The sequence below is a fragment of the Protomyctophum parallelum genome (assembly GCF_964188405.1).
Source record: "Protomyctophum parallelum genome assembly, chromosome: 4".
NCBI lineage: Eukaryota > Metazoa > Chordata > Actinopteri > Myctophiformes > Myctophidae > Protomyctophum > Protomyctophum parallelum.
In genome coordinates, this window is record NC_139700.1 from 6,099,678 (window position 1) to 6,110,978 (window position 11,301).

General features: G+C 43.5%; 1 protein-coding gene across 3 annotated transcripts in view; it reads right to left on the bottom strand.

Moving 5' to 3' along the window:
• Positions 1-11,012, bottom strand: part of herc56.1 (HECT and RLD domain containing E3 ubiquitin protein ligase 56.1) — a 17,349-nt gene extending 6,337 nt beyond the window's left edge. Inside the window, exons 1-22 of one of the 3 annotated variants that reach the window (XM_083764103.1) lie at positions 10,742-11,012; positions 10,468-10,579; positions 9,669-9,745; positions 9,246-9,467; positions 8,979-9,070; positions 8,719-8,849; positions 8,237-8,361; positions 7,411-7,487; positions 7,124-7,239; positions 6,803-6,862; positions 6,601-6,706; positions 5,853-6,054; positions 5,389-5,543; positions 5,168-5,290; positions 4,862-4,960; positions 4,491-4,601; positions 4,200-4,340; positions 3,892-4,058; positions 3,473-3,551; positions 3,295-3,365; positions 2,444-2,627; positions 2,102-2,204 (exon numbers count right to left, since the gene is read on the bottom strand). In XM_083764103.1, coding sequence (XP_083620229.1) covers positions 2,102-2,204; positions 2,444-2,627; positions 3,295-3,365; positions 3,473-3,551; positions 3,892-4,058; positions 4,200-4,340; positions 4,491-4,601; positions 4,862-4,960; positions 5,168-5,290; positions 5,389-5,543; positions 5,853-6,054; positions 6,601-6,706; positions 6,803-6,862; positions 7,124-7,239; positions 7,411-7,487; positions 8,237-8,361; positions 8,719-8,849; positions 8,979-9,070; positions 9,246-9,467; positions 9,669-9,745; positions 10,468-10,579; positions 10,742-10,970 — 2,782 coding nt within the window. In that variant the 5' untranslated portion in view covers positions 10,971-11,012. Of the gene's footprint in view, positions 1-2,101; positions 2,205-2,443; positions 2,628-3,294; positions 3,366-3,472; positions 3,552-3,891; positions 4,059-4,199; positions 4,341-4,490; positions 4,650-4,861; positions 4,961-5,167; positions 5,291-5,388; positions 5,544-5,852; positions 6,055-6,600; positions 6,707-6,802; positions 6,863-7,123; positions 7,240-7,410; positions 7,488-8,236; positions 8,362-8,718; positions 8,850-8,978; positions 9,071-9,245; positions 9,468-9,668; positions 9,746-10,467; positions 10,580-10,741 lie in introns of all 3 variants that reach the window. The other 2 variants (XM_083764101.1, XM_083764102.1) reach the window with 2 other exon arrangements.
• Between the last annotated feature and the right edge of the window lie 289 nt (positions 11,013-11,301).

Sequence of the window (11,301 nt, forward strand, 5' to 3'; positions counted from 1 at the left end):
CGATTCAAATGAGCCCACCCACGTCCAAAACGGTAGAGAAATGACAGAGTTACCATTTGGGGGTCCCTGGGGGTCCCCAGGGGTCCCCGAACCTCGAGACCCCCATAGAAACCTCCAGGGGGGCGACACGATTCAAATGAGCCCACCCATGTCCAAAACGGTACAGAAATGACAGAGTTACCATTTGGGGGTCCGTGGGGGTCCCCAGGGGTCCCCGAACCTCGAGACCCCCATAGAAACCTCCAGGGGGGCCACACGATTCCAAAGAGCCCACCCCCGTCCAAAACGGTAGAGAAATGACAGAGTTACCATTTGGGGGTCCCTGGGGGTCCCCAGGGGTCCCCGAACCTCGAGACCCCATAGAAACCTCCAGGGGGGCCACACGATTCCAAAGAGCCCACCCCCGTCCAAAACGGTAGAGAAATGACAGAGTTACCATTTGGGGGTCCCTGGGGGTCCCCAGGGGTCCCCGAACCTCGAGACCCCATAGAAACCTCCAGGGGGGCCACACGATTCCAAAGAGCCCACCCCCGTCCAAAACGGTAGAGAAATGACAGAGTTACCATTTGGGGGTCCCTGGGGGTCCCCAGGGGTCCCCGAACCTTAAGACCCCCAAATAAACCTCCAGGGGGGCCACACGATTCAAATGAGACCACCCACGTCCAAAACGGTAGAGAAATGACAGAGTTACCATTTGGGGGTCCCTGGGGGTCCCCAGGGGTCCCCGAAACTTGAGACCCCCATAGACGCCCCCGGGGGGTCCACACGATTCAAATGAGACCACCCCCGTCCTAAACGGTAGAGAAATGACAGAGTTACGACCGACGGACCCCCCGACGGAACGACGGACCCCCCGACGGACCGACGGACCCCCCGACGGACCGACGGACCCCCCGACGGACCGACGGACCTCCCGACGGACCGACGGACCCCCCGACGGACCGACGGACCCCCCGACGGACCGACGGACCCCCCGACGGACCGACGGACCTCCCGACGGACCGACGGACCCCCCGACGGACCGACGGACCCCCCGACGGACCGACGGACCCCCCGACGGACCGACGGACCCCCCGACGGACCGACGGACCCCCCGACGGACCGACGGACCCCCCGACGGACCGACGGCCGTCGGTCGCAAGAAATGGATTCTGCCCTTGCTGGTAATTGGGCCGGACAAGGTCAGGATGGCAGAGGGGGGGTTGTAATGTGATTTGTATACCGTATTTTTTAATCTACCCCTTGACATGAGTCCAAACTAATTGCCTCCAGCCGAGTATAAAATTGTGCCAGTATCAAACAGATTGAGTTGTTGTTGTTGTTGTGGTAGGATGTGAGCTAGGCACCACCATGTCACCAGTGTTGTGGAGCTCCTGTTTTTGTCTCGGCATTTGGACATTTTGGACTCGGCATAGACAATAATTGATTGAACACGTACGCCGTGATATGATTTGTTTGGGGTGTGTTCTAAATAAACACTTTATTTAGAACACACCCAAATCAAATCATAGTACAACGTACGTGTTCAATCAATTATTCAATCAAAGCAAACGGCATAAACAATATTAGTTTGCCTCTTCTACAAAAATAAAACGTACAAGTTAGTTACAAGGCTGCATTCTGTCACGCGTGCCAAGCTGTTGTTCTCTTGTATTATTTCCCAGTCCCACCACGGAGCAACCTCGCGTTTCGGACAGCTGGCCAATCAGAGGCAGGCGGGGCGTTGCCATGTCTATGCTCGGAGGTAGAATAGATTCATGTTTTCACCTCTAGTGCCCGGTCCCACTCTGTGGAATGCCTGCCTCTTCCCATTCGTTCTGCCCAGTCCCTGGGTGTTTTAAAATCTCTTTTGAAGACACACCTTATCTCTCTGGCTTTTAATGATGTTTCTGTTTGACTACGCTTATACCCCAAGTTATATACCATGTATAGTATGTATGTACTTCTGCTCTCTCTTTTGCTTTGTTTGCTATTTTACCGGTATGTCACAATGTTCTTGTTCAGTTCTTGTTCACACAAACTTTGATTTGATTTGATTGGAAATAGATGCTAGATGTCATGTCACTATCAAATGTGTTTGACATTTTGGTGGAGTACTTACAAAGGAAAGCTTTCTTCTCATCTTCAGTCAGTTCCTCAAAAACCTCCCAAAACATCAGTATGTTGGGATGGCTGGCATGGTACTCGCCTTCATACGTCGTGTTCTAAAATGCATTGACGGTAAGCAAAACATTGTTCGCCAATTCAATCACGGGTTATTGATTGGTTATTAGTGGAGATACAGATGATTCATGACAGCCTGAGGGAACATGGGTTACGAGAACAATATGACGAATTAACAATATGACCGAATGAACAATATGACGAATGAACAATATGACGAATGAACAATATGACGAATGAACAATATGACGAATGAACAATATGACCGAATGTTACGGACCTGTTTCAGTTTCTCCCAGTCGTAGTTCTCTTTGCCCACCAGCAGATCTCTCAACTCGTGTGGCCGAAACAACTCCACCACGTCCGCGTCGCACACCTTGAGGAAACCTTTCCTGAACTCCTCAAACAGCTTTCCCGCTGACTTGTTGAAAGCGTGGTTCACATAGGCGTCCACAAACTCCTTCCTATTTCATCACAACAACACAGAGCTTTTATTGGCACACAATAAAAAGCATAATAAAAGCGTACATTCTCCGTCCTGTGGGATGCATGAATTGGTTCGGTGTACCGTCTCTCTAGGTCGTCCTCGTACTGTACACCAAACCAATTCATGCATCCCACAGGAGGGAGAATGTACGCTAGCTACAAGCTGCCAGGCATTAAGTACAATAGCGTTCTTGTTCGTGTATGTGTGTGCGTGCATGCTAGAGTTCTCAAGGGCCGGACCTTGGACTCCATGAAGAAAAAAATTATAATATATATATATATATATATATATATATATATTCATTATATTGCATTTTGAATAATATAAAGAATAGTTCTGTTCTGTTTGTGTATATTCATCTATTATGAAGATGGTGTTGACTGGCGTTTCACTTTTACTCTGTGTAGAGTTCTCAAATACTGCCCAAACCCTACCCGACGTTTTAGGGCTGGGTCGGGCCTAAATTCTATGCTAATTAGTCGGGCCTGATCAGTTAGGGCCGGGCCTTAATTTTCAGGCCTGTTGAGAACGTTGAGTGCGTGCGTGCAAGTGTGAATGTTTACTTATGCAAATTGTATATCATCAAGATTCATTATAAACAGGCTAACAGCACAATTGTAATGTTTTATTTTTAATAGTCTTACTTATTCCGACTTGTCACTGGCTTTCCAGGGTTTTGGGGATCAAGTTCCACCACTGCCCCATCCCAGACAACCTGTTAATACGAGGGTAACAAAAACACTTAAGATGCTTTAGTTTAAAGTCCTTTGGTAAAAAAAAGAAAAATTATTGATATTATTATTGAAGGAAGTCAGTCCTCACTAAAATACCTACTGAAAAACACATGTCCAAGTTTTCTATATCATCATCTAAATAGTCTTCCAAGATGTAGTGCAGACTCCTTGAAAGGAAGAAAAATCAAACAAACATGACAGTGAGTGACTTTTAACACCTGTTTAAGGAGTATTTACTCTGAACCCATTTTGGACGGGAACCCCTTTTGGTGTTAGCATTATGTTATGCTTTAGCTATTGAAAAATAGCAGATCTACAAGCTCATAGCGCGCCGCCGAGTGGCACGCTATGAGCTTGTAGATCTGCTATTTTTTATCGAAGAACGACTGACATGAAACGTAGCTTTTTCAGAAAACTGTCAGGATGTAGAAGACATTTTTAGAATCTGATCTCAGGTCAAAATGGGTTAAAACCAGTAAGGAGTAAAAAAAGAAATATCCCACTTACTTTCCTTCCTGTGGACTGAATTCTATCAGATCTTCTAGTGATGGAGTTACATTGACCAGCTTCTTGAACAGAGCCATTGGGAAGGGTAAGTGTATGATATTCTTGTTGTATAGGGCCAGTCCACATAGAACCCCAAACAGGAAGTATTGCTTTTCCCTCAATGTTGCCTGTTGGGGGATTATAAAAGGTTTAATTTTGGACATGGTGCATGTCTCAAAGTTTGAATTTGTGCTTGTATATGGTCCTGTCTCTCTTTTATCTCAGGGAGAAAATATTTGTCATTTTTTGTAATCTGAGAGAAGTCTTACTTTAGAGGGGAACCATGCCAGTGTTTTGGTGTCATTGTATGAAAACATCCCCGATTTAGGTAACAGCAGCTCATCAAATAAATGAAGGAAAAAGTCTTTCATGTAGACGTTTGTAATTTTGGTGTCTTCGTCGAAGTATACCTGAGAAAGAAACCACAGGCATTTCATTGTAATGTCAGTAAGTCACCATTTAATTTGTTTATGTGAATGTTAATTTTATTATGTGAATTTAGAAATTGTGAAACGCACTCAAGTCAAAAATGATTACTTAGGAAGATGAGTTGTATTTACCAGAAGTGGTTTCTTGAAGTGAACGTGGTAGGTTTCACCAAGTTGTTCAAAGGTGTCCTCTACAAGTGTTGCACGGTTCAGCTTCAATTCAAAGTATGTATCAGAGGCTGTCTGCAGAAGCATTGGCACAACCCCAAAGGGATTCATTTGATGCTGTGCCTGCAATACATTAAAAAAGATTCCTGAGAATTAGCACTGTTAGTCAGTCAGTTAATGGAACATAACATTTTAATTTGTGTGTGTGTGTGTGTGTGTGTGTGTGTGTGTGTGTGTGTGTGTGTGTGTGTGTGTGTGTGTGTGTGTGTGTGTGTGTGTGTGTGTGTGTGAGTAAGAGAAATTGTTGAGTTGTTTATGCCTAGCCAGTAACTTACTATTGTGATGTTTGCATTAAGATCAAAAAGCTGTATCTTGCATTGCAGGTTCATCACGAAGGGGAAACAGCAAATTACAGCTGGCATGTCATTCATATTCTGAAAGGGGTGTAGAGATACAGTAGCTGTACTTATTAAGTGACTTACTTCTTAAGACAGATAGAAACAAGTTAGACATGATTCATGAAACAATACACAACATGTGACTGGGTATGAGCTGGACTGGAAGCCATGACATGATTAATTCACTCATATTTTGTCAATATTTGCTAAAGCTAAATGGTTTGTACCCAGGTGCGATTTTACCTTTGCATTACGCCACAAACGCCAAAGTCTCAGATCGTCCGCAAGAAGGAATGGGTTGAAACGCATCTCCAAACAGAATGTGCTTTCTGCAAGTTTCTGAGGTCCGACAATCTTGTCATTTTCCTTTAAGACAAGTTCATCATGCTATGTTAATAAGATAATTATGTCAATAGACCAGTGGTTATCAAACCAATAATAATAATAACAAAAATGATACCAACTCTGTATAGATGTTGAAGAACTTTTAGCAGGTTTTTTACTCCAACTCTGCGGCAATTAGTAATGGAAGATGCGGTTATCATCAATGACAGGGCGTTCCTCCACAGCTTAACATGTTTGATCATAGTGAGACGCTTCAGTGAAGACCACCAATAACCTGTGGAAAACAAACAAACAAATAACAAAAAAACAGTTAATTGCTATATAGTTGAAAAAAGAAAAGAAAATCAACACAGCTGTTCAGCATTTGTCCGCAATGTTACGTTTTGAGGTTGTTGTTTTTGTAGGAACATAAAATTAACATGTTAAAACTGTGTTAAATCTGATAAATCTACAAAACTGCAATGTGCTAAGGATGGCACTCTTCCTATTACGATTTTACAACACTGTGATGACGCAACCCTTCTAGTTACACTAGTGTAACTAGAAGGGTTGCGTCATTATTAGCAATGGTGGTTGACATGACCTAGGACTTGGAGGCTGTCTGGGGGCAGTCTGAGCATGGCTGCAGCGACCGCCTCCGTTAGCTCGCTGCTCTGGCCTTGAGGATGCTGTTTCTGGAGGACCCTCAGTAGCTCAGTCAGAAGCAGGAAGATCCGCAGTCCTTCAACTCCAAGTGGTGCCTCGTCAAGGGACGGAAGCAGCGCGTGCAAGACGACAGATTCAATCTGGTATTTTTTAAAGGACAGAGGTCAGAGTTACTTACTGCCTGTGTGTGTGTGTGCGTGTGTGTGTGTGTGTGCGTGTGCACGTGTGCATGTACAGGTATGTGCTGAATGATGCATACTGTAGCATAGAGTAGACTTAAGCCCTAACCACACTAGAGGATCGCCATGCAACTCCTTGCAACTATTTGCAACCATTATTCCCAATGGCAGTTGCAAGGATTTGCATTGGTGTGGTTTGTTTTGTTGCAAGGAGTTGCGAGTAGTTGCAAGGATAGTAGTTGCATTTGCATTTGTAGTTGCAAGGAAGGAGTTGCAGCTGGTGTGGTTTGGGCCTTACAACTACAAATAAAGGAATTAGTCAGTGCTAAATACTACATTTAAAATGAAGTGGTTACCAATTTGCCATCACAACTTCTAAAACGACACAATCTAAACAGTCTTTAAACACCAAATCTGTATATTGTCTATGAGAATTCTTAAACATACATAATGTGTCTTAGAAGTAGTAATAACGTTAAAGAATAACCAGTCAGATGAGAACAGTACCTTTTCCAACACTTTGTCACTTTTCAACAGCTTATTGAAAGCAAGTCGTGCAAGAAGCAAGTTCAGGCCAGAATGTTTTGGTGAAGTATTGAAGTGTTTATCACCACTAGTAAAAAAAAGACAAAACAATAACAAACACTAAAGCAAACAACAAATTCAGACAATACAATAAAAGAATTGTTAAAATAAACACTGGTTTTACCTTTTGTCAAGGAAACTTCCGTTCAAAAAGGACGCTGAGGAAAATGTTCTTTCAATTTCTCTGTGAAGACATGTAGTGTAGTTCATTGCACTAGCCTAGAGTAGAGTACTATGGAGTTCTACAGCCATACAAATTAGGGTTCTCAACCTGCGGGTCCGCAAATTATTTTGCGAGACATGGCGAGACATTACGAGACATGGCCAAAGCATTTTCGGGGGTCCCCAGCCAAAAACGTTGAGAACCGCTGAATTAGGTCATAGTATTGGAAACTTGTACTGCAGACCTGCATATTACCAAATAGTACTATGTCCTGCCACTTACTTTTGTATCTTTTTCCATAACTTTGGACTGAATTCAGAGGTCCAGATCTCAATCATGTCATCTAAACATTGCTGTGTCTCTTTTGGATTCTGATTGGTTGTTCCCTCGTGAAATTCCTGTGAATAAAATGATTACACACACACACACACACACACACACACACACACACACACACACACACACACACACACACACACACACACACACACACACACACACATTTATTTTCAGACAACACACCACACTTAAGCACAAAATTCTCTTAATCATCGTCTGGATGTTAATACCTGATCAACAGTGCACATTGCAAATGAAGCGTTTCCTCCTGCACAGATGTGCCTGACTTTCAGATCAGCAATAGTGTCTGGAATATTGGCAGAAATGTTTGTTTTTTATTCCAATATACACAATTTGCTCTTGATAATCATCTAAAGCAGTGGACTACTTCATTAGTATTTTATTCTTTCGATTTTTTTAAATTAATTAATAAAAACTATTACTTTTAAAAATGATAATTAAAATCCCAAATCCCAAACAGGGAAACAGCATTTCCTGTTTGGGAAACACTTCTCTACTATATGCAGGGCTTAAAGCCAAAAAGAATCCCAAGACTGAAAATTACTTTTTGCAAATCTGCACTGATTTAATTAAATAACCACTATGAAATCCTCAGGACTGAAATCCGTCCCCAGGACTGATAACTTTAAGCCCTGTATATGACACCTGTAGTTACCATGTGACAGTTGAACTGGTAGAGGCACAGACACCTGTAGTTACCATGTGACAGTTGAACTGGTAGTTACCATGTGACAGTTGAACTGGTACTGCAGTTACCATGTGACAGTTGAACTGGTAGTTACCATGTGACAGTTGAACTGGTAGTTACCATGTGACAGTTGAACTGGTAGTTACCATGTGACAGTTGAACTGGTACTGCAGTTACCATGTGACAGTTGAACTGGTAGTTAGTTACCATGTGACAGTTGAACTGGTACTGTAGTTACCATGTGACAGTTGAACTGGTAGTTACCATGTGACTGTTGAACTGGTAGTTACCATGTGACAGTTGAACTGGTACTGCAGTTACCATGTGACAGTTGAACTGGTAGTTACCATGTGACAGTTGAACTGGTAGAGGCACAGACTGATTCCTCCCCCATTCACGTCCTAGCTGGCCTTGCTCTCCACATCCAAAGGAATAGACTTTCTTGGAGTCTGTTAACACCAGTGTATGATGTCTGGTTAAGAAGACAGAAATATTATATATCAACATTTACAGGAAGCGGTAACATTGAAGCTACACTATACTTTTTTTCTATGGACCTTTTGCAGCTCACGTTGGCGCAGTGGTTCTCAAACTAACTTTGACAATTTAGTATGTCTCCATTATTGAAAATAATTGGTGGTCTGATGACATAAGCACTGCCAAGACCAAATACACCAAATATTACGGTTCTTACAAACACATTCTGGATTGTACTGTACCTTTGTATCAAGAGACTATGTTTTTGTTCCTGGCGTGCGTGCGTGTGTGCGTGCGCATGCGTGCGTGTGCATGCTCTCACGCAGCATTTCGTTAGCATGCAGTGCAGTACCTTCCACAAACAATTTTGATGACCTTTGCCCCCCAGAGCTCTGCAACAAGCCGAGGATGCAGTTCATCTCGATAACAGTTGTGTCCCAGCTGCCCATATTGCCCAGAGCCAAATGTAAATACGGTGCCACACTGAAAAAAATAATATATACAGTATATAACATATGATTTAACCATAACCTAAAGTGTAAATGTCAGATCTTGACCCGGCCTAGGGCGTTCAACACATAACACACAAACTATACCTGATTACAATGTTACCTTTGTCAGTATTGCAGTATGGTCTTGTCCTGAGGAAATCTCTGTGGTTTTCTTCATGTTCAAAGAATGAACAAGAGTTGGGATGTGTCGGTCTATAGAAAAGTATCCAAATGTCACCAAGCAAGTTAAGCCCAATTTATTCTCCATCTCATGGTGACAAAATGTCCAATCTATGCGCTTGTAGGTCGGCTATTTTCGCTGCACGACAGCGCGGTGCGACAAAGAATGAATTGGGCTTGCATGTGGTTAAACTGGGCAGTACTGTACCTGTTCTGTCCCCAAGGCCAAGCTGTCCTGAGCTGTTCTTGCCCCAGCCAATCACAGTCCCGGACTGTGAGAGGGCGAAGCTCTGCTCCCCCCCAGCAGTCACCTGAAGCAGGGGGACGGCTGACAGAGACGTGAGGTGTTGTGGGGAGCTAATGGTCGCCTTCACCTCTCCTATACCAAGCTGGCCACTGGAGTTCTTCCCCCAGGTGAAAACCTGCCCACCTGCAGTGACATTAATGTGAGTGACTATATGTGCACTCAGTATGACAGTATGTACATTACACACATACGGATACATACAGTCGAACCTGTGGCACTCCGTCCGGCTGGCTTGGCAGCCTAGGTGCCCACTGCCCAGACAGTTGAGCTAACCGTCCGGGCCTAGGCTTACTTACTTTTACTGGTTAATGCACTTTACTGTACCTTTTGTCAGGGCAACTGAATGGTGGCTTCCACAAGCAACCTGAGTTACTTGAATGTTACACAATTCCGCCATGGGCCTGAGTAAGAAGAAAAGATACATTTACCACATTCAGAAAGGTATTCACAATCGTGACTGTGTCATTGCGCATTTACTATGAAAACGTGCATTTCCCGAATCCCGTCAGTCATTCAGTCCGTCTGTCACCCACCCCCCAAGCCTCCATATATGGTCATGCCTCTTGACATCATCAGGGATGGAGATCCCTGATGTCATCAATATTGGCCAGCAACTCTACATCTGACCTCAAACCCTTAGATCTCCATATATGGAGCTGACCTGTTCTGGCATTCCATAATATGTTGATCCTTCCTCATCCATCCTTCCACTTTGATGTCTCCCTTTTGACTGATACCTGTCCATTTAAACTCTAGACGGGCCCGCACCAAAGTTATTAGTGCAGCAGCAGACGAAAACTAGAGTTCTCAACAGGCCCGAAAATTAAGGCCCGGCCCTACCTGGGCCCTCATCAAACTCTGTACACTCAAGACACTGCCCCTACTGCCACCCTTAGATCTCATGGAGCTGACCTGTTCTGACATGTTGATCTGACCTCATCAAACCATGTACACTCAAGAATTAATTCCATATGTTGATCTGACCCCCCCATGCCAAAGCGCCAGCAGTCTGCCGTCACCCAGGCGTATGCGTGCCGTGCACGTGACCGCACCCTATAGGGTGAGATGCCAGTGCCACCACTCAAAAACATTTCCCATTTTGTACTCAACTGAACCACTTTACCTTGGAATGCAAGCTGTGTCCAGGATGAAAACCCTCCCTTCTTCAGACAGGAGAGTGACAGTATCATCACTACAACTCACAACATTTATCTTTTCTTTGCACTTCACATGCTCTACAAGAAAAACACAAGACATAATCAGATATCATATGGCCATTTGTAATTATTATGCTGTGTAGTCTATATAACATTAAATAAATCATAATAATAAAATAATATTATTATTATTAATAATAATAATAATAGCCTAATAATGCAAAAATAAACACTACTTACTCTGTTTTCCCGTGACGATCTTTTCATCTACAATATTTGTGTGAATGACGAACGCATCCCCATTGTTTTTGATCAAAGCGCTGACACTGCGACCTTTTGAAAGCTCCTTGATTTGAGGTGAGAAAAAATATATATTATTTGCACTTTCAGTCCTGGCAGCATTTGTAAAGCAGGTAGACGCTGTCTTTGAGCCAAGCCCACGAGGGGCGTCCTCTCCCCACGAAAACATCACTGTGTGAAACTGTCATTCTGGTAGGCTACTTTTTATATCAGCTGAGCTTGGGTGTCGGTATCAAAGAAACGAAAGTCAAGTGTCATTGACACTTGGCCTACGTATAAAAAGCGAAACTGAAAGTTAAAAACCCATGTCTGACTGTGTTGAGTTGAGTTGATGACAGTATGCCACCTGCTGGCTGCAAAGCTGTGCAGAGGAATCTGCATTGTGGGCAGGATTCCATCCCAGACCACCCAAAAGCCATGTGCGTTTTAGAGGGCGCATTTTATTTTATTTATTTATTCATTTTATTTTTCATTTTTTCAATAACTTTTTGGTAAAACAA